Here is a 20,416-nt window from a genome sequence, read left to right on the forward strand (position 1 = left end):
TGATACCAAATTGTCACATCTCGTCCCAGGCCCCCACCACATCCCGGACTTGACTCAGCCGTAGCACGATATTGTTTGCTTTGGGTCCCGACTACACCCTCACGGTTTTGTTTATGGGAACTCACATGAGAACTTCCTAGTGGGTCACCCATCCTGGGATTGCTCTCGCACGAACTCGCTTAACTTCGGAGTTCCGATGGAACCCGAAGTCAGTGAGCTCCCAAAAGGCCTCGTGCTAGGTAGAGATGAGAATATACATATAAGGTTTACAAGATCCACTCCCCTGGGGGATGTGGGATGTTACACCATACATATAAGGTTTACAAGATCCACTCCCATGGGGGATGTGGGATGTTACACCATGAAACTTGTTAAATACTATGAAAAAATATGAAACAAATGAAAGATTTTTTTAATTACTTTAGCCGTTAGATTTAAATTTGAATGGTTAATTTTATTTTTATTTTTACCGTTGAATTTCATCAAATTACATATTAACCGTTGGATTCAATGTATTTATAAATATAAAACTAAACAAAATATACATATATGGTGGGCCAACCCCACTAATTATGGGCTAAATTTGGCTTCCATTTAAGTTTTAGGTTTTATGTCACATTTTAGGTAGAAATGAAAATATACATATAAGGCTTACATGATTAACTCCCCTGGACGATGTGGGATGTTACAATCCACCCCCCTTAGGGGCCTAACGTCCTCGTCGACACACTTTCGCTTAGAGATTGGCTCTGATACCAAATTGTCACATCTCACCCCGGGCCCCCACCACATCCGGACTTGACTCAGTCGTAGCACGATATTATTTGCTTTGGGTCCCGACTACATCCTCACGGTTTTGTTTATGGGAACTCACATGAGAACTTCCTAGTGGGTCACCCATCCTGGGATTGCTCTCGCACGAACTCGCTTAACTTCGGAGTTCCGATGAAACCCGAAGTCAGTGAGCTCCCAAAAGGCCTCGTGCTAGGTAGATATGAGAATATACATATAAGGTTTACAAGATCCACTCCCCTGGGAGATGTGGGATGTTACACCATGAAACTTGTTAAATACTATGAAAAAATATGAAACAAATGAAAGATTTTTTTAATTACTTTAGCCGTTAGATTTAAATTTGAATGGTTAATTTTTTTTTTTTTACCGTTGAATTTCATCAAATTACATATTAACCGTTGGATTCAATGTATTTATAAATATAAAACTAAACAAAATATACATATATGGTGGGCCAAACCCACTAATTATGGGCTAAATTTGGCTTCCATTTAAGTTTTAGGTTTTATGTCACATTTTAGCATTGGGTTGGGTTGAGTGTTTTTTTGGGGGGGGGGGGGGGGAAATAGAAATGGAAAATTTGAGTTTAGCCTATGGTTGGAGAAGGTCTCATAGAGAACAGAGAGGGAGTTCACCCTAACGTAAGGGCATTTTCGGCCAAATACCATCATTTGTTAGCACAAAACACGGGGTTTTAAGATTTTAGGACTTTTTTTTTGGTGTTTTAAGACTTTTGGATGTTTTCGGTATTTTGTTAATTCTTTAATTAAAGTGCTATGGTTCATCATTCAATAATAAATTTTGAAGTCTATCAATTCCGGATGATTCCACTTTGCTAGTGGATTTTAGGGTAAGGCTATTTTCGGTTTTTTATGTTCAATATATCGTGTTTCGTCATAATGGATTAGTCATAATTGAGAAAGTTGAACCTCCAACCTCCTAATTGTTAATTTTGGATAGAGTTACGATGTGGTTTTGCTTACGCTGCGATGTTCGATGTTCGATGTTCGATGTTCAGCGCGGGAAATATTAACTGCAGTATACAGTTAGCAGCAATAATTGTTTGTCCAAAAACAAAAAAAACAAAAAGTTAGCACCAATAATTAAGTGTGGTTCCCACTTTGTACCGTTCACTCACATTTACAGTTGTATAAGTCTTGGTCTTGGTCTTGGTGAGATAATAAGTGGATCAGACATTCTTGTACCATTCACTCGGATATCCAGCTCATTCGCAAACAGAGTAGAGAATGCGGTACGTCTTTCAGATTTATTTTTAATTTGCTCCATTTTCTTGTCCCGTTTTATCTGTTTCATTAATTATTATTTTTTTGTTTATTTAATTAACCTCATCCCACTCCAAACAAGTTATTTATTAACTAGGATTCTTTCTACCTTTGATCTCTTTGATTTGTTGTTTGTATCACAAACAAGATATTACCAACAGAAAATTTAATTCCTAGATGTTCCAAACGGCAGAAATATTCCCAGATGTTCAAACAGTGGTGAACTAGTACACCAAAAAGTTTATTTTCGAACGGATCAAAGAAACAAAGTTTTCAATTTCTATTCCAAATTTCAGAATTGGAGAGGATCACAATTTTTGAATTTATAATTTTCGGAATGTTTAGGGTTGGAGTAATCTCGAAATTTTCATGACATAACTTGAAAGTTCATATATTTTACAAGGTTTTTTAATATTCTTGAAATTTTTTCGTATATGCAATTTATTGTTATATCTTGATATTTGGTATATGCTTATTTATAAATTTATTTAATTTTGTGGAATATACTTGATTTTCCTGTTTAATACATAAATATATGGTTAATATAAAAAACAATGAACAAAATGTTTCCAAAACTAATAAAATACAAAAGTTGATAACAAAATACATAATTTTAGTAAATAACTTTTAAAATTTAGCATATTTCAAAAAAAAAAAAACGAAAAATTTCAAATCGGTAGTTAGAAAATTTCAGATTCTCTAAATGCTTCTAACTTTAAAAAATAATCGGATTCAGATTTTAAAATTTTAATTTCAAAGTCAGAAAAGACTATTCCAACTAGCACCCTAAGTACACCACCCACTAGGTTTCTCTCTTCTATTGAGTAACGTGCTAGAAGCAACAATGATAAAGAGTTAAAGCTAGAACTACCAAGGGGTGGCCTAGTGGTTGAGGATGATTTTCAGGTCCATATTTCGCACGGTACGTCTTAAGTTCGATTCTTGATGTTGGTGAATCACTCGATGATGACTAGAGGAGTCTTCCCGACTCTCAGAAGAGTGGACTATTGTGACAAAGCCATCAGTTGATCCCTTTTTTCTTATTTTAAAGTTAAAGATGTAAACATCGAAATTTCAGTGAAATAAATGTTCACCAATACATTAAAGTTTTGACATGCCAATGCTTACGTGACATGCGACATGTGTTTTGCAAATCGTACATGTGGATGCGACTCATCAAAATTAGACGAGCCATCAAGAAGTACACGTGTCAGCACTTGACGGAAATGAATTATTTGATTTTAATTTAATTAAGTCAAATATTAATTGATGGAGCCAAATCACGAATCGGCTCACAAATTGAGTCCTGGTTCTTCTTTTTTTCAATTAATCAAGCCCACAATCAAGGCCAAATCTGACACACCCCAACCCAAAATGTCCACTAAGATCCCACATCGCCGAGGGGTGAAGATCCTGTAAGCCATATGTATATTCTCATTTCTACCTAGCACGAGGCCTTTTAGGAGCTCACTGGCTTTGAGTTCCATCGGAACTTCAAAGTTAAGCTAGTTCGCGCGAGAGCAATCCTATGATGGGTAACCCACTGAGAAGTTCTCTTGTGAGCAAGGTATTAAATATCGGAAATATCGGTAATCCGTAAACACGGAAATATCGGGATAATATCGATATCGATAAAAATTATATCGAAACCATGGAAATTGTAAGAAAAACTTGGAAATTTTAATTGAAACTTTGCAGGATGTTTATTTAGTCAATTATCTATTAGTTTATCACAAAAAAATTGGAAGGAAATGCATTGCATGATGGATTTAACATTATCAAGTTGATTATATAGCGAGCTGACAAACATTGTGAGTGTAGAAAATATGTAGTAATTAATGAAAGAAGTTTAAATACACCATAATCATTTATATATAATGAATTAGTACAATATTTTACACTTTATACATTGCATGATAAGATAAATGAGTGACTTAGTACCACATAGAGTTCCTATGAGGTTCAAATTTTTCACTATCTTCATCATCTCTATGTGTAGAGTGAGTGTATTGTGAAGAGTAGTTATCAAATGATAAATCCCCAAAATAGTTTTGCATGTAATTGTTAACATGCCACCCATATGGATCCGAGATTGGTTGACGTTGTCCATAAGCAAAATCATTTGAAGATTGAGTCTCAGATTCTTTCCATGAGTCGCTCGATTCCATCCCAACAGGAATGGGATATGAAGGGTAGGGAAATGGTTAGTTATGAGTATAACCATAGTTACTACTTCCCACTCCAACAGAGTCCTATGTTCTAGATAATGAGTCATCTTCTTGACTTGACAAAATCCCCTTGCCTCTTTCTCTACGAGTATAGTCCTTCCCTATGGCACAAATTCCTGGTCCTGCCCACCTACTGCCATGGTCATCATCCTGTGTTGCATGCGTGAAGTTTGCCTCACCAGTGAAGGGGCTCATAAATCCGGAAGGTGGTCCATAATAGTTTCCATATCCACCACCACTACCTCCAGCTCCACTATGTCCTTCATCATTCTCACCTCCGGTGGTAGGTTAGTCTCATAATCTTGTACTAGAGCTATCATTAGTATAAGCACGATGTTGTGGTTGTGTAGGATTGGAAGAAGGTGGAATTCCAGTGTTTCTTGGTCTTGGGCGCAAAAGTTCTTCCAAAGAGTCAGCGCTACTAGATCTCACCTCCTCTTCTAATACTCTTTCTACATTTATCCCTTCATTACGTGCTTCTTCAGCAACTCTGGGAGCTAGGTTGCCTTCATCATCATCTAAATGAAGAGGTCTAATCCACTGATAAAGTTGGTTACCCTCTGTATCATCATCTTCAGCAACAATATCAAACACATCTAGTGGGTCACCACGGTCGACATTATCTATCTCTGCTTCCTTATCTCGAACTTGAAGCTTCATGTTGTAGTAGCAATAAACTAATTTTTCCAACCTACTATGAGCCAACATCTCACATTCACAGGCAAATTATTTTCACATATTTTCACCTCTGGGTGCAAAATTATTTTCACCTATTTTCACCTCTGCAACACTCTGCAACACACACACGCACACGCAACAAGCACACACACACACGCACACGCACACACGCATACCCAGAGCCTTTCTGGATCCTTCTCTCTCTCCCTTGATCTCTCCGTCTCCTTCTCTCCCTCGGTCTCTCCGTCTTCTTCTCTCCCTCGGTCTCTCCGTCTCCTTCACACGCACACGTAATAAGTAGAACACAGAGCCTTTCTGGATCCTTCTCTGCCTCGGTCTCTCCGTCTCCGTCTCTCATTCGATCTTTCCGTCTCTTTCTCTCCCTCGGTCCGGTCTCTCCGTAGTCCGTCCATTATGCTGGGTCACCTCACCTCAGTCTCTCTTGAATCTCGAATCTCGATCTCGATCTGGATCCTTCCCTCAGTCTCTCCATCTTTCTTCTTCTCCCTCAGTCTCTCGAACTCGATCCTTCTCCGGTTCTCCCCCCCATCTTTTCTCTGCAACTCCGCCGAGCACCATCACCACCTCCCCCCATCTCTTCTCTACAACTCCGCCGAGTTGCTTGGGGCCTTTTTACGATCTTTCTACACCCTGGAAGACGTGATTTTGCTGTTGTTCAGCTCGTACCCACCACCTGTGGTTTCCTCCTCCCTTTCTCACCTCTCGGCGACGGCGACGATGACGAATATTCGCGATAATATCGCTAATATCGCGATATTAGTGATATTATCGTGATATTTTAAAGATATTTTAATTTTACTCAAAAAAATATCGGCCGGTAAAAAAAATGATATTATCGGCGAAATATCGCCGATAATATCGATTTTTAAGACATTGCTTGTGAGTTCCCATAAACAAAACTGTGAGGGCATGGTCGGGGCCCAAAACGGACAATATCATGCTACGGCAGAGTCGAGCCCGGGTTGTGGTGGGGGCCTGGCCGAGATGTAACAATTTGGTATCAGAGCCAATCCCTGGCTGGAAGTGTGCCGACGGGGACGTCGGGCCCCTAAGGGGGGTGGATTGTAAGATCCCACATCACCCATGGGTGAGGATCCTGTAAGCCTTATATGTATATTCTCATCTCTACCTAGCACGAAGTCTTTTGGCAGCTAACTGCCTTCGGGTTCCATCAGAACTCCGAAGTTAAGCGAGTTCACACAAGAGCAATCCCATGATGGGTGACCCACTGGGAAGTTCTCGTGTGAGTTCCCAGAAACAAAACTGTGATGGCGTGGTCGGGGCCCAAAGCGGACAATATAGTGCTACGGTGAAGTCGAGCCTGGGTCCCCTGGGGGCCAGGGTCGAGATGTGACAAAATCCATTCGTAGGCAAAGCTTGGAAGGTCTATAAATACGAGGCTCCAAGAAAAAGAAAGGTCCATAAAATCATTCACGCCCAGACGCTGAAGGTTTGAAACTCTGACACTCTCAAGCACTCAAATCCCCTCATACACTTAAACACTCTTAAACACTCAAGAATACTCGGAAAACCCTACGTGTTCTTCATCAACCCCATGAAGAACCACCAAGCACCCCTACACGTGCTGGTTCCTCTGTTGCCAAGACTACACACCTTACATTAATCAGAGGATCAAGTTGTAAAGAGATTGTAACCCTACATTCAAATTAATACAATACAATTATTTTGTACATGTGTCCTTATTTCATTTGTTACAGGATTTTCGTGTTTACAAATGAGTTAAATCTAGTTTTAATGAAATCCTAGAAATGATATAGTTTTCAAAATTTATCCATACTAAGGTTGAAATGTCCTTACTAATTAAGAGAGTTTTAATTATTCATTTAAGAAAATAAGGATAGTATTGTAATTTTACCACATCTAAAATTTCCTACTTATAAGCATTTTCTCTCACATAAAAACTAATGGGGGTAAGGCTAGCCGACATTCACCTCTCCCAGACCCTGCGTAAAGCGGGAGCCTTGTGCACTGGGTACGACGATAAAAACTAATGAAAATGACTTGAAAACTTTGAGTTTTAACGATAATGACAAAATAAAGGGTAAAGTGAATAGTAACATGTTTGATTTTTTAGTGTAAAAATGTGGTTTTTCGTTAAAGTAAACAGTACCGGGAGCTTTTCATTAAAGTCCCATTTTCTCACATGTATTCTCTCCTACACTAACACTCTATGCGTGTGTTGTTAATGATGTACAGAACCTAAATTTAGGTTTTTATTTATATTTTTCGGTCAAGATAGTATTTTACATCTCTCGATCGGAGAGTTTTTTGGCCAATCAAAACTGCATCATGCACGTAAAGGATGTACGTATAGTTTCAACTTTCAATATGTCTAAGAAGTTAGTAGATTTGGTTATATCTATGAAGCTAGTGCTGGCTAGCTAACACCAAACAATATTGTATCATGTGTACCAATTTCTTGATTTGTATATGTTCAACAGGCATGGAGATTGTTACTGGAATTGTTGGAAAAGTTGCCGAGTATGCAATTGAACCAGCTATACGCCGAGTGGGCTACCCTACTCATTGCAGAAGCAGCCTTCAGAATCTACAAACTCAAGTGAAAGAATTAACTTCTGCTAGAGAGGGGGTGGAGCATAAGGTTGATGAAGCTGAAAGACAAGGTAAAAGAATCGAAGGCGAGGTACAGAACTGGCTGAAACAAGTGGATGAGATCACCGGAAAGGCAGGCGAATTGTGGAAAGATGAAATCCAAGCAAAGATGAACTGTCTCCATGGGTTTTGTCCTAATCTTATTCTTCGTTACCAGCTAAGCAGAAAGTCAAAAAAATTGGAACAGGTTGCTGTTAAACTCTATGAAAAAAGAGACTTCACCAATTTTTCATATGATGCTCGTCCACAAGAGGTATGTGCCGTGTCTACCAAATACTACGAAGCCTTTGATTCAAGGATTTCAACTCTAAAGAACATAATGGATGAATTGAGAGCTCCAAGTACCGATCTGATTGTGGTGTATGGAATTGGCGGTGTGGGAAAAACCACACTTGTGGAAGAAGTCCTTAGGCAAGCTGTAGCAGAAAAGTTATTCACTGATGCAGTTATGGTTCGTGATGTGAAAAATCCGGACCTACAAGGAATTCAAAAAGAAATTGCCAAGAAATTAGGCATGGAAGTTGGTGAAAACGAGATTATGGCTGAAAGAGCACGTCATTTATGCAGCAGGATAAAAGACAAGAAGGTTCTTGTAATTTTAGATAATATTTGGGAAAAAATCGATTTGGAGACTGTGGGACTGCCATGTCTGTCTAATTGCAAAATATTGTTGACCTCAGAAATCTAAAATTTTTATCGTCAGAGATGCGACCCCAAAAAGAGTTTCGGCTTGAAGTTTTAAACGAAAAGGAAACTTGGAGTTTATTTGAGAAGAAGGCAGGCGACGTTGTTAAAGATCATGCTATACGGAATATAGCAATCCAAGTATCTGAAAAATGTAGAGGTTTGCCTGTTTTAGTTGTCACAGTTGCAAGCGCTTTAAAAAATAGAAGTACTTTGTATGCATGGAATGATGCCTTGAGATGCCTAAAAGCGTTTGACGGTGAAGAGTCAACAGAAGAAGCATATTCGGCTCTGGAGTGGAGTTTCAATCAATTGGACAGTAAACTTAAGCCATTGTTCTTGCTTTGTGCAATCGTCATTGGCGTAGCCTCAGACAACTCTGCCCATTTGTCAGACGCCCGTTTGTCCGACTTGTTTAAATATGCAATGGGTTTGGGTTTGTTTAAGAACTGTCATTCATTGGAACAAGCAAGCAATGCATTGCATTCGTGGATCGAACAGCTTAAGGACTCTTGTCTATTATTAGACAATGTGGGTGATGAATTTATCAGAATGCATGATCTTGTACACAATGTTGCGATCACGATTGCATCCAAAGATCAATGCACTTTGTTTAGAACATCTGGAGGTGAGCTGAAAGAATGGCCTAATGATAGGGATTTTTTAGAAAAGTGCACGACTATCTCTTTGGCTCACTGCAATATCCCCAGACTTCCTGAAGTGTTCGAATGCCAAGAATTAGAGATGTTTATTTTGGGCTCTAATGGTGGTGACCCAGTGGAAATCCCAGACACCTTTTTTAAAGGGATGATAAAACTAAAAGTTTTGGATTTAACTAAACTGGATATTGGATCACCACCTTCATCTCTTCAGCTCCTAGAAAATCTTCGGACATTGTGCTTGGATAGGTGCGTGTTGGGAGACATAGCTCTAGTTGGGCAGCTGACAAGATTAGAAATTCTTAGCTTTGCCGATTCTGATCTTAAGGAGTTGCCTAAAGAAATTGGGAAATTAACTCATCTTCGGTTGTTGGATTTGAGAGGTTGCTATCAGCTTGAAGTGATTTCACCAAATGTATTATCAAGCTTGAATAGTCTAGAAGACTTGAGAATGCAAAACAGCTTCCACCGATGGGTGGCTGAAGGAGTCACCGGAGAAAGAAGTAATGCTAGCCTTTTGGAGCTGAAGGACTTGCCTCATCTAGCGGCATTAGCCGTACATATTCCGGATGCTAGCATTATGCCAAGGGGCTTGTTCTCTGACAAGTTGAAAAGATATGATATATCAATTGGTGATACCGATTACACTTATTTTCTCACAGCAAAAGCCCAAATCACCGATATATATGGAATATGGGACAGTATGGATGGAACCCTCAACACATTAAAGCTCAAGCTCACCACTAGGCAAGAATTGGACGATGGTCTAAAAATGCTAGTGAAGAGATCTGAAGCTTTGTACTTGCATGGGTTGGAGAACGACTTCCAATTCCAATCAGATAGTGAAGATTTTCAGCAATTGAAACACCTCTATGTTCAAAACATTGCTAAATTTACATACATCATAAATGAGAAGGTACATCGCTGGTTTCATGTTGCAAAGTTATACCAGGAGAGAGCGTGGCTAATCAACATCGCTTGTTGGTGATGGATGTACATATCAAAAGAGTAAGACAAAAGAACAAGACTTGGAAGTGCCCAAGGACTAGATGGTGGAATCTAAAAGAAGAAAAACAAGTCATTTTCAAAGAGAAGGTAATCACCCAATGTGTGTGGGATAGAGAGGGGGAAGCTAGCCAAATGTGGGATTCCATGGCTAGTTGTATCCGAAAAGTAGCAAAAGAGGTATTAGGAGAGTCCAAGGGCTTTGCCCCACACCAAAAGGAATCTTGGTGGTGGAATGAGGAGGTACAAACAAAGGTGAAGGCTAAGAATGAATGTTGTAAATCCTTATACAAGGAGAGGACCGATGAAAATGGTGAAAGGTATAGAAAAGCGAAGCAAGAGGCGAAGAAAGCTGTCAGAGAAGCTAAGTTAGCGGCTTACGACGATATGTATAAACGACTAGATACCAAAGAAGGAGAGTTGGATATCTATAAACTATCTAGAGCAAGGGAAAAGAAGACAAGGGACCTAAACCAAGTGAGGTGCATCAAGGATGAGGATGGAAAGGTTCTTGCTACAGAGAACGCGGTTAAAGACAGATGGAGAGGTTATTTTCATAATCTTTTCAATGAAGGACATGAAATGAGTGCTTCTTTAGGGGAGTTGAGTAACTCAGAAGAGTGTAGAAACTACTCTTTTTATCGTCGAATCCGGAAGGAAGAAGTGGTTGTAGCTTTGAAGAAGATGAAGCATAAAAAAGCAATAGGCCCAGACAATATACCAATCGAAGTGTGGAAACTTTTGGGAGAGACAGGTATAACATGGCTCACTGACCTTTTCAATAGGATTTTGAAAACGAAGAAGATGCCAAATGAGTGGCGAACGAGCACTTTGGTGCCTATCTACAAGAATAAGGGCGACGTACAAAATTGCATGAACTATATGGGTATTAAGCTAATGAGTCATACAATGAAGCTCTGGGAGAGAGTCATTGAGCATAGATTGAGGCAAGAGACACGGGTTTCGGACAACCAATTCGGGTTCATGCCAGGGCGCTCAACCATGGAGGCAATCTATCTCTTACGAAGATTGATGGAAAGATATAGAGATGGGAAAAAGGATTTACACATGGTCTTTATAGATTTGGAAAAAGCGTATGATAGGGTCCCAAGAGACATTCTTTGGAGGATTTTAGAGAAGAAAGGAGTACGAGTAGCATATATCCAAGCTATAAAGGATATGTATGAAGGAGCAAAGACTGCCGTAAGAACTCATGAAGGACAAACCGAAAGCTTTCCCATAACTGTAGGATTACATCAAGGCTCATCCTTAAGTCCTTACCTTTTTGCGTTGGTAATGGATGAGTTAACAGGACATATTCAAGATGATATTCCTTGGTGTATGCTTTTCGCAGACGATATAGTGTTGATAGATGAAACTCAGGAAGGGGTAAATGCAAAGCTTAACCTTTGGAGAGAAGTGTTGGAATCTAAAGGTCTTCGCCTAAGCCGATCAAAGACATAATATATGGAGTGCAAGTTCAGTGCAAATGGAGGCCAAAACGAGTTAGGGGTGAGGATCGGAGATCAAGAAATACCAAAGAGCGACCGTTTTCGTTACCTAGGATCTATCTTGCAAAAGAACGGAGAATTAGATGGAGATCTCAACCATAGAATACAAGCTGGATGGATGAAGTGGAAGAGTGCATCCGGCGTGTTGTGTGACCGCCGTATGCCACTGAAGCTCAAGGGAAAATTTTATAGGACGGCAATAAGGCCGGCGATGCTGTATGGCACAGAATGTTGGGCGGTGAAACATCAACACGTACACAAAATGGGTGTAGCGGAGATGAGGATGCTTCGTTGGATGTGTGGGCACACGAGAAAGGATAAGATTAGGAATGAGGATATCCGGGGTAAAGTAGGAGTAGCCGAAATTGAAGGAAAGATGAGAGAAAATCGGTTACGGTGGTTTGGACATGTGCAAAGAAGGCCTACTGACGCTCCGATTAGAAGATGCGACTATGGGACAGAGGTTCAGGGCCGAAGGGGTAGAGGAAGACCTAGGAAAACTTTGGAAGAGACTCTAAGAAAAGACTTAGAGTACTTGGATCTAACGAAGGACATGACACAGGATCGAGCACAATGGCGTTCTAAGATTCATATAGCCGATCCCACTCAGTGACTTGGATTTTCCAAGTCTCCAACCGAGAAGTTTTCCTCACTCGGGAAATTAAGGGAACACTACCCCAACCTACATGCTCCACTCAGAAAGCTTCAACATACAAGCTTCAACAAAAGAAAATTCAAAGAACTTAGCGAAGATGACTTTGGTGTATTTAACACAATACGTTGAAATGAAGGAAAGCTTATTTATTGATATCCCCGATAAGCTACAAATATGTACATATACATGAGTCAAAATAAACACACAAGAGGGAGCCTTCACAAAGGTTGCTTAGGAGAAGTCTCAGCAGTCGGTAGAGCCCCAGAAAGAGAAGGCACCGGAGGGGGATCATTTGGAGCCTCAGTACTGGACAAAACCCTAGAAGGAGGAGGCATCAGAGGTTGATCATTCAGAGCTTCATTACGCGGTACAGCCCCAGAAGACGAAGACAATAAATGCCTTTGGAACAAACCCACAAATCTCTGATGATCAAGTAAAACCTGACCATCAGTTTCCTTCATTTGGTCAAGCTTCCTCTTCATGTTTGTAGCATAGTCATGTGCGAGCCGGTGCAACTGTTTATTCTCATGCTTGAGCCCTCTAATCTCCTGTTTGAGACTCATCACTTCAGCCGCCAATGATTCAACTTGGCGGGTTCGAGCAAATAGGCGTTGGGCCATATTAGACACAGAACCTGCACACTGAACACTGAGAGCCAGCGAATCCTTAACAGCTAACTCATCAGACCGTTTGGAAAGTAGTCTGTTATCTTTGGGAGTGAGAAGGTTCCTGGCCACCACCGCAGCGGTCATATCATTCTTCATCACGGAATCCCCAACGGTAAGAGGACCAGTAGGGGAGACGAATGATGGGCGCCATATGTTGTCTGGAGAAGGCGGGGCTGCCTCTTCAACAAGGTTCAAGTCAAAACGACGGTCGGAGGGGCCAGACATTTTCAAAGGTGTTGAAGAGATAAGAGGTCGGACAAATCAAGATCTTAGAAGTGCAAGAATGAAGCTTCTACTGGTGGAGATTCAAGTGTGCTTTGGAACTTAATGCCAGCCCCTATAAAAATCTGCACTCGACAGAGCTTCAGAAATCGAAGAGGCGCCTGCTCAGAAATCGAAGAGGCGTTTGCTTTCTCAAAAGCTGGGCTGCTTAGAGATCACGAGGGTTGATCTCAGAAATCGAAGAGGCGTTTGCTTTCTCAAAAGTTGGGCTGCTCAAAGACCACGAAGGCCGATCTCAGAAATCGAAGAGGCGCTCGCTTTCTCAAAAGATGGGCTCCCCAGAGACCACGAGGGCCGATCTCAGAAATCGAAGAGGCACCTACTTTTCCAGCCTTGTCAGCACCTGTCACACGCACACTCAGTTTTGCGGAAATTATGGGCATTCTGTCGAAGACTTCTGGGGAAGTAGAAAACACATGAATCTTACTGTTCAATCACCCACTTCCCACACGCAACAATATCTCATGGGTACCACAGATAACTTTGCCAAAGTTCTCTGCCAAAGTTGAGCACGTGAAGCTTGCAGCTCCCACTACATCGCTCTGACCAAGAAGGGTAAAAGAATAGCAAAGAAACAGCACTAACAAAGTTTAGACCCATAAATTTTGAAGGTCTAGCTACCATATTATTACCCACAAGGGTAAAGGAACAGTACCACTGCTGGATAATTGGAAAGTCCCTGTGTGTCAACCTCTGTGCTTCGTGGCAAGGTAGACTAGCAAACATGCCCAACCTTTACTCACATTCGAGAAAACACTCCCAATAAGATTGCTTGCTCCAAAATCGAAGAGGCACCGTCCTCCGAATCTCGAGAGCCAGACTCCCAACATGACTACTTTCTTAAAAATCGAAGAGAGGGTAAAGGAACAGTACCATTGCTGGATAATTGGAAAGTCCCTGTGTGTCAACCTCTGTGCTTCGTGGCAAGGTAGACTAGCAAATATGCCCAACCTTTACTCACATTCGAGAAAACACTCCCAACAAGATTGCTTGCTCCAAAATCGAAGAGGCACCGCCCTCCGAATCTCGAGAGCCAGACTCCCAACATGATTACTTTCTCAAAAATCGAAGAGACACTACTCCCCGAATCTTCGAGAGCCAGACCCCCAGCATGATTGCTTTCTCAAAAATCGATGAGGCATCGTTCTCCGAATCAATCGAAGAGGCGCTCGCTTTCTCAAAAGCTGGGCTGCTCAGAGACAACGAGGGCCGATCTCAGAAATCGAAGAGGCACCTACTTTTCTAGCCTTGTCAGCACTTGTCACACGCACACTCAGCTTTGCAGAAATTATGGGCATTCTATCGAAGACTTCTGGTGAAGTAGAAAGCACATGAATCTTACTGTTCAATCACCCACTTCCCACACGCAACAATAGCTCATGGGTACCACAGATAACTTTGCCAAAGTTCTCTGCCAAAGTTGAGCACGTGAAGCTTGCAGCTCCCACTACATCGCTCTGATCAAGAAAGGTAAAAAAATAGCAAAGAAACAGCACTAACAAAGTTTAGACACATAAATTTTGAAGGTCTAGCTACCATATTATTACCCACAAGGGTAAAGGAACAGTACCACTGCTGGATAATTGGAAAGTCCCTGTGTGTCAACCTCTGTGCTTCGTGGCAAGGTAGACTAGCAAACATGCCCAACCTTTACTCACATTCGAGAAAACACTCCCAACAAGATTGCTTGCTCCAAAATCGAAGAGGCACCGTCCTCCGAATCTCGAGAGCCAGACTCCCAACATGACTACTTTCTCAAAAGCGAAGAGAGGGTAAAGGAACAGTACCATTGCTGGATAATTGGAAAGTCCCTGTGTGTCAACCTTTGTGCTTCGTGGCAAGGTAGACTAGCAAACATGCCCAACCTTTACTCACATTCGAGACAACACTCCCAACAGGATTGCTTGCTCCAAAATCGAAGAGGCACCGCCCTCCGAATCTCGAGAACCAGACTCCCAACATGATTACTTCCTCAAAAATCGAAGAGACACTGCTCTCCGAATCTCGAGAGCCAGACCCCCAGCATGATTGCTTTCTCAAAAATCGAAGAGGCATCGTTCTCCGAATCTCGAGAGCCAGATACCACAGACCACTTTTTCAAAGTGCTCTGACAGAGTTAAAACATGTGAAACTGGCAGCTCCCACTACCGTGCTATGACCAAGCAGGGTAAAGGAATAGCATTACTACTTGTTGTTAGGGAGACTCCTATATATGTCGACCTCCATCACCAACGGACAGGCAGACCTGCAAAAATGCTCAACCCTTCATCATATCTGAGAGGGCACTCCCAACGAAGCCTTTCGAAATATTCAGCTTTCTTTCCCCCCGATAATACCTCTGCAAACAAGCTATACTAGAGCAAGAATATCTCATATCATCAGGGTTAAAAGCAAGAGTATCCCATATCATGCTTTTTCCCTGTCTTTTCCTTTGGCCTTGTTTTTACCTGCAAGACAAGGAGAAAGAGAGCAATCAGTCAGCACTTGGAATCAAGCTTCCAGCCAGGAACTGACTGCCTGGAACCCCTTACCTGATTACTTACCTGGCATTGCTCTCGAGTACTCATCTTCAACATCTTATATTTCCAGGGAAGATTCCGCATCTGCTTGAGGAACAGATAGGGCAAGTGCGAAGGATACAAGGAAGCATGTGGAGACAAACGTAACAGCACACGTGCCGATACATCCATTACTCTGTCAAAAGCAAAAGTATCCCATATCAGCAGGATGGAACGTACTCTAGATTTGATGGACTTGTTTTGACCCTCAAATTCTTCAGTCGGCCTTATACTCTGGAGGAAACCAGAAAACCCTCCAGCTCAGTTCAAGAATAAGCCTGTGGAAAGTTACTTCTTCAAAAGCAAAAGTATCTCATATCATCTCTTCTCATTTTTCTTCTCTTTATCCTTCATGCTGCTGCAAGATGGGGAGAAGGTGAACAATCAGTCGGAGCTCTGATTGCTTACCTTGTCTGTCACCTCTTTCAGCAGACCCCTTAGCTCGGCGACTTGGGGGACTCCTACTACATGGTTTGTATCGCGCTTGACCAAGCCTGAAACTACAAGTAAGCTTCAAGTGAAATTGATACATTACCTTGTGCATCTCCACCAGTTAAAGATACCACCCCTGGATGGAGGAAGAGTACTTCCAGAGAAGATGCCACATCTACCTATGAGACAGATAAGGCAAGTCAAGACGACACCACACTCCGATACTTAGAAGTTTCGTGATTACGAGATCATTCTCCCACAATATTTCCTAATGTCATTTGTACTAAGTCATTCACTTGTACTCACTAAAGGAGAGCTTGAACCTATGTACTTGTGTAAACCCTTCACAATTAATGAGAACTCTTCTATTCCGTGGACGTAGCCAATCTGGGTGAACCACGTACATCTTGTGTTTGCTTTCCTATCTCTATCCATTTATATACTTATCCACACTAATGACCGGAGCAATCTAGCGAAGATCACAAAAAGCGACCGTTTTCGCTACCTAGGATCTATCTTGCAAGAGAACGGAGAATTAGATGGAGATCTCAACCATGGAATACGAGCTGGATGGATGAAGTGTAAGAGTGCATCCGGCGTGTTGTGTGACCGTCGTAGGCCACTGAAGCTCAAGGAAAAATTTTATAGGACGGCAATAAGGCCAGCAATGTTGTATGGCACATAATGTTGGGCGGTGAAGCATCAACACGTACACAAAATGGGTGTAGCGGAGATGAGGATGCTTCGTGGGATGTGTGGGCACACGAGAAAGGATAAGATTGGGAATGAGGATATCCGAGGTAAAGTAGGAGTAGCCGAAATTGTAGGAAAGATGAGAGAAAATCGGCTCCGGTGATTTGGACATGTGCAAAGAAGGCCGACTGACGCTCCGGTTCGAAGATGTGACTACGGGATAGAGGTTCAGGGCCGAAGGGGTAGAGGAAGACCTAGGAAAACTTTGGAAGAGACTCTAAGAAAAGACTTAGAGTACTTGGATCTAACGGAGGACATGACACAAAACCGAGCGCAATGGCGTTCTAGGATTCATATAGCCGACCCCACTTAGTGGGAAAAGGCTTTGTTGTTGTTGTTGTTGTTGTACACTATAATTATCATCCAAAATTTTACGGAAAGCGCAGTTCTGCATTTCATTATTTTTTTCCTGTCATCCTTCTGTAAGTTTCGAACATCGAAGTGATTAACATGAGTCAACCAGGGAAGATAGTAACAAACATTTATGTTATTCGAAGAATTTTCTTATATAAACATCAAAGCAAAAAAGCATTGTTTGATCTAGTGGTGTTCCCAATGTTGAAAGACATTCGATATACAAATCATTCCTTCCTCATAAAGAGAACTTATATTAGGTTAGGTATGAAATTCATCTTCAACCATATTATGGTAACTGAATTATAGGAATTTGATCTCTAAAGTTTTGGAATGCATATGACTAGTAACATTAATTGATGTACATTAATTGTCTTCTTATAAACCCGAAGTGTGTACTGCAGGTTGGGTTGCCAAACTTAACGAGGTTGATTGTGTGTGAATGTGGCTCAAGATTCTTATTTTCATCTTCCACGGCTAGAAGTCTAGTACAACTCAAATATCTTGAGGTAGAAAAATGCTACATGATGGAAGAGATAGTTTCAACACAAGAATATGGTGAAGAAAATGCAGCTGGCATGTTTTGTAAGCTACAACGTTTGAAGCTAACAAATCTTCAAATCCTCTCTAGATTCTGCTCAGGAAGTTATATCGAGTTTCCATCTTTGGAAAGTTTGGCAATAGTGAATTGTAATGTACTGGAGACATTCATTTGTGAACCTGGGAGTAAAAGCATTACAGTTCGCAGAGAAACTAAAGAGGACTTGAAGAAGACGGTTGTACAATACTTTCTTTTTGACGACAAGGTGAAATATTGTACTATCATTTCTCTTTCATCATTATGTTTGTCTAATATATTCACTTGAATGAAAAAAGATCTAACAATTCCATAAGATGAATGTAGGTTGGGTTTCCAAAGTTGGAGAGACTCTTCATCTGTGGCTTAAATAAGTTGAAGGCAATATGGCACAACCAACATGTTCCAGGCTCTTTGTGCGGAGGAGATTATACTAAGGAAAAACATGAAGCATCTGCTCAAAATCTAGTCAAGGCAGTCATACGGAAGTGCAGCAATTTGCAATATATATTGTATTGTCCTGGAATTGAGGAAATCATTGCCGAGGTAGAGGGAGTAGAAACAACGCCCGAGTTTGTGTTCCCAAAAGTAGTATCTTTTAGATTAGAAGAGCTGCCCCAACTTAAGAGATTCTATCCGGGAATACATGCTTCCAAGTGGCCGTTACTTGAAGAATTGATAGTGCGCGGATGTGATCAATTGGACATTTTTTCTGTGGAACTTCCAAGTTTCCAGAAACATGTTCTGGGTGGTGTATCTGCTCCAATTAAACAACCTCTCTTTTTAATTGAGAAGGTAATAAAAGTACTTTCGAAGAATTTATTCAAGCAAATATGAAATTCCTCTCTTGAAAAAAAAAAAAAGTAACTGGACAACCAATCTCTTACTCATTATGTTGTTTAATGTTCATTGTTGATCCATCCATAATATATGTCAGGATTCATTCCCCAAGTTAGAGAAGTTGGTCTTGGATGGCACTATGGAGATTTGTGGCGACCTACTCCCAGCTGAGGTCTTTCGCAAACTCAAATCTGTCAAGTTTCGTGCTCCATACTCTATAGTGGAGACTTCACATGAGCAAGGTAGACCTGCAGAAATTACCTTGGAAGATGTAAGTGCTCAGAAGATTCAAGGATCGGGCGGGCTAAGGCATCTTTGGAAAGAGAATTCTCCGTCGGCATGCCCGGTTTTTCCGAGCTTGGAAATTCTAAGAGTGTTGGGTTGTATCAGATTACAGGATCTAGTGACATCTGAAATATCCTTCCAGAATTTAACAACTTTGGAAGTGGTTGGTTGTCATAGATTGAAGTCATTAACAAACTATTCGGTTGCTAAAACGTTAATGCAACTGAGAGAAATGACTCTTGTGAATTGTAAAAGAATGATAAAAATAGTGGAAACGTCAGACGGAGAAGATGCAGCAGGAAATGAGATTGCTTTTAGCCGGTTGCTACATTTGAAACTTTCAAGTCTTCCGAGTTTGAAAGACTTTTGCTCTGGAAATTGCATTGTCAAATTCCCACAATTAAAAACTTTCTCTGTAAGAAATTGCCCTAAGTTGAAGATTTCCTCGGAACTGGAAAGAATACCACAACAGGAGCAATTTTATAGGTATTTTGATTTTGTTTATAGCCACATTGTTGATGGTGATGACGATGTTGAAATGGTAAGTTTTTGTTCCCAATCTTCCATTTTTTAAATTTCTTGACATGAATATTGAAATGCACGTTGTATTTTTCTTTGTGATATAGGTCCCCGAAAATTCCATTTGATGTTTCCAGAGGAGCACATTTCACCGCAAGGATGTATATGGTGAGTACCATCTAAATACTCTTATTATGGTTGTTGGAGAATGGAGAATAGAGTCTCACACTGAAGCTGTAACAAGATAATGTTCACTACTAATATCACTTGCTAATATGCGGTGCGCTATATTGAGCCTAAAAAGTTTTATCAATTGTGTTACTCATATTTTCCAATTTTTGTCTGTCCAGGACATTCTTTGTTGCACCTTAAACTTTTTGTGATCGCCGTTGTTGCCTTGTCTTAATTGAGAAGAAGCTTGCAGAAGGCGTCTGCCGGTCGGGAAATGCTTGTGTGATATTCGTGAAAGCAGCAGCCTCTCCGTTCGATATTGTCCAGGTCTCCGTTTTCTGGTTTTTCCAAACTTCGAATCTGTTTGTTTTCCCGGTTTCAAACCTTGATAGCTTTGCTTGTCTGGGGAATAAGTTGTTTCACGTCTTCCTTACATTTATGCATTACATACATAATACACTGTGCTTTTAGTCAGATTCAAGCCGTTCGATTTGACCATGGATTTAAAGGAAGCACATCGACAATGTGTGCAATACATTAGTGTAATATTGTTGAATTTTTATTATGGGAGTGTTTGTGGCTAGAATTAATCTTAGCAAGCCTAAAGTTATTATGGTGTATTGGTGTGTATGACTGCCAACGAACTCGGCCTACTAAAGTCTATGATATAAATGTGATTTAATATTACAGTTTAGTGGTATTCTTCTTCATTTGTAAGTGAGAGATTTTAGGTTTGAATTTTGAGAACAGTGAGTTCGCAACCAATCTACTCTCACTTCTTTAGTTGTATTCTTTTTCACTTGTAAGGATTAAGAAACAATCGA

At 40.8% G+C, this 20,416-nt stretch overlaps 1 protein-coding gene and 2 long non-coding RNA genes across 3 annotated transcripts; all 3 read left to right on the forward strand.

The window, feature by feature from the left end:
• Positions 1-1,970: 1,970 nt before the first annotated feature.
• LOC126601282 (probable disease resistance protein At4g27220) lies at positions 1,971-18,876 on the forward strand (the record flags this gene model as incomplete). The annotated part of the gene is made up of 5 exons (XM_050267968.1): positions 1,971-2,047; positions 7,468-9,898; positions 17,605-18,006; positions 18,105-18,572; positions 18,715-18,876. Coding segments are annotated over exons 2-5 (2,586 nt in total), but the record flags the coding sequence as incomplete, so codon positions are not given.
• LOC126603950 (uncharacterized) lies at positions 12,516-16,496 on the forward strand. Its single transcript, XR_007616438.1, has 2 exons — positions 12,516-13,658; positions 14,574-16,496. It is a non-coding gene; the product is annotated as an uncharacterized LOC126603950 (long non-coding RNA).
• Positions 18,877-18,887: 11 nt separating the features above from the next.
• On the forward strand, positions 18,888-20,286 carry LOC126603948 (uncharacterized). The gene is made up of 3 exons (XR_007616437.1): positions 18,888-19,443; positions 19,529-19,589; positions 19,772-20,286. It is a non-coding gene; the product is annotated as an uncharacterized LOC126603948 (long non-coding RNA).
• The last annotated feature ends 130 nt before the right edge of the window (positions 20,287-20,416 follow it).

This window comes from Malus sylvestris, chromosome 15 (assembly GCF_916048215.2).
Source record: "Malus sylvestris chromosome 15, drMalSylv7.2, whole genome shotgun sequence".
Lineage (NCBI taxonomy): Eukaryota > Viridiplantae > Streptophyta > Magnoliopsida > Rosales > Rosaceae > Malus > Malus sylvestris.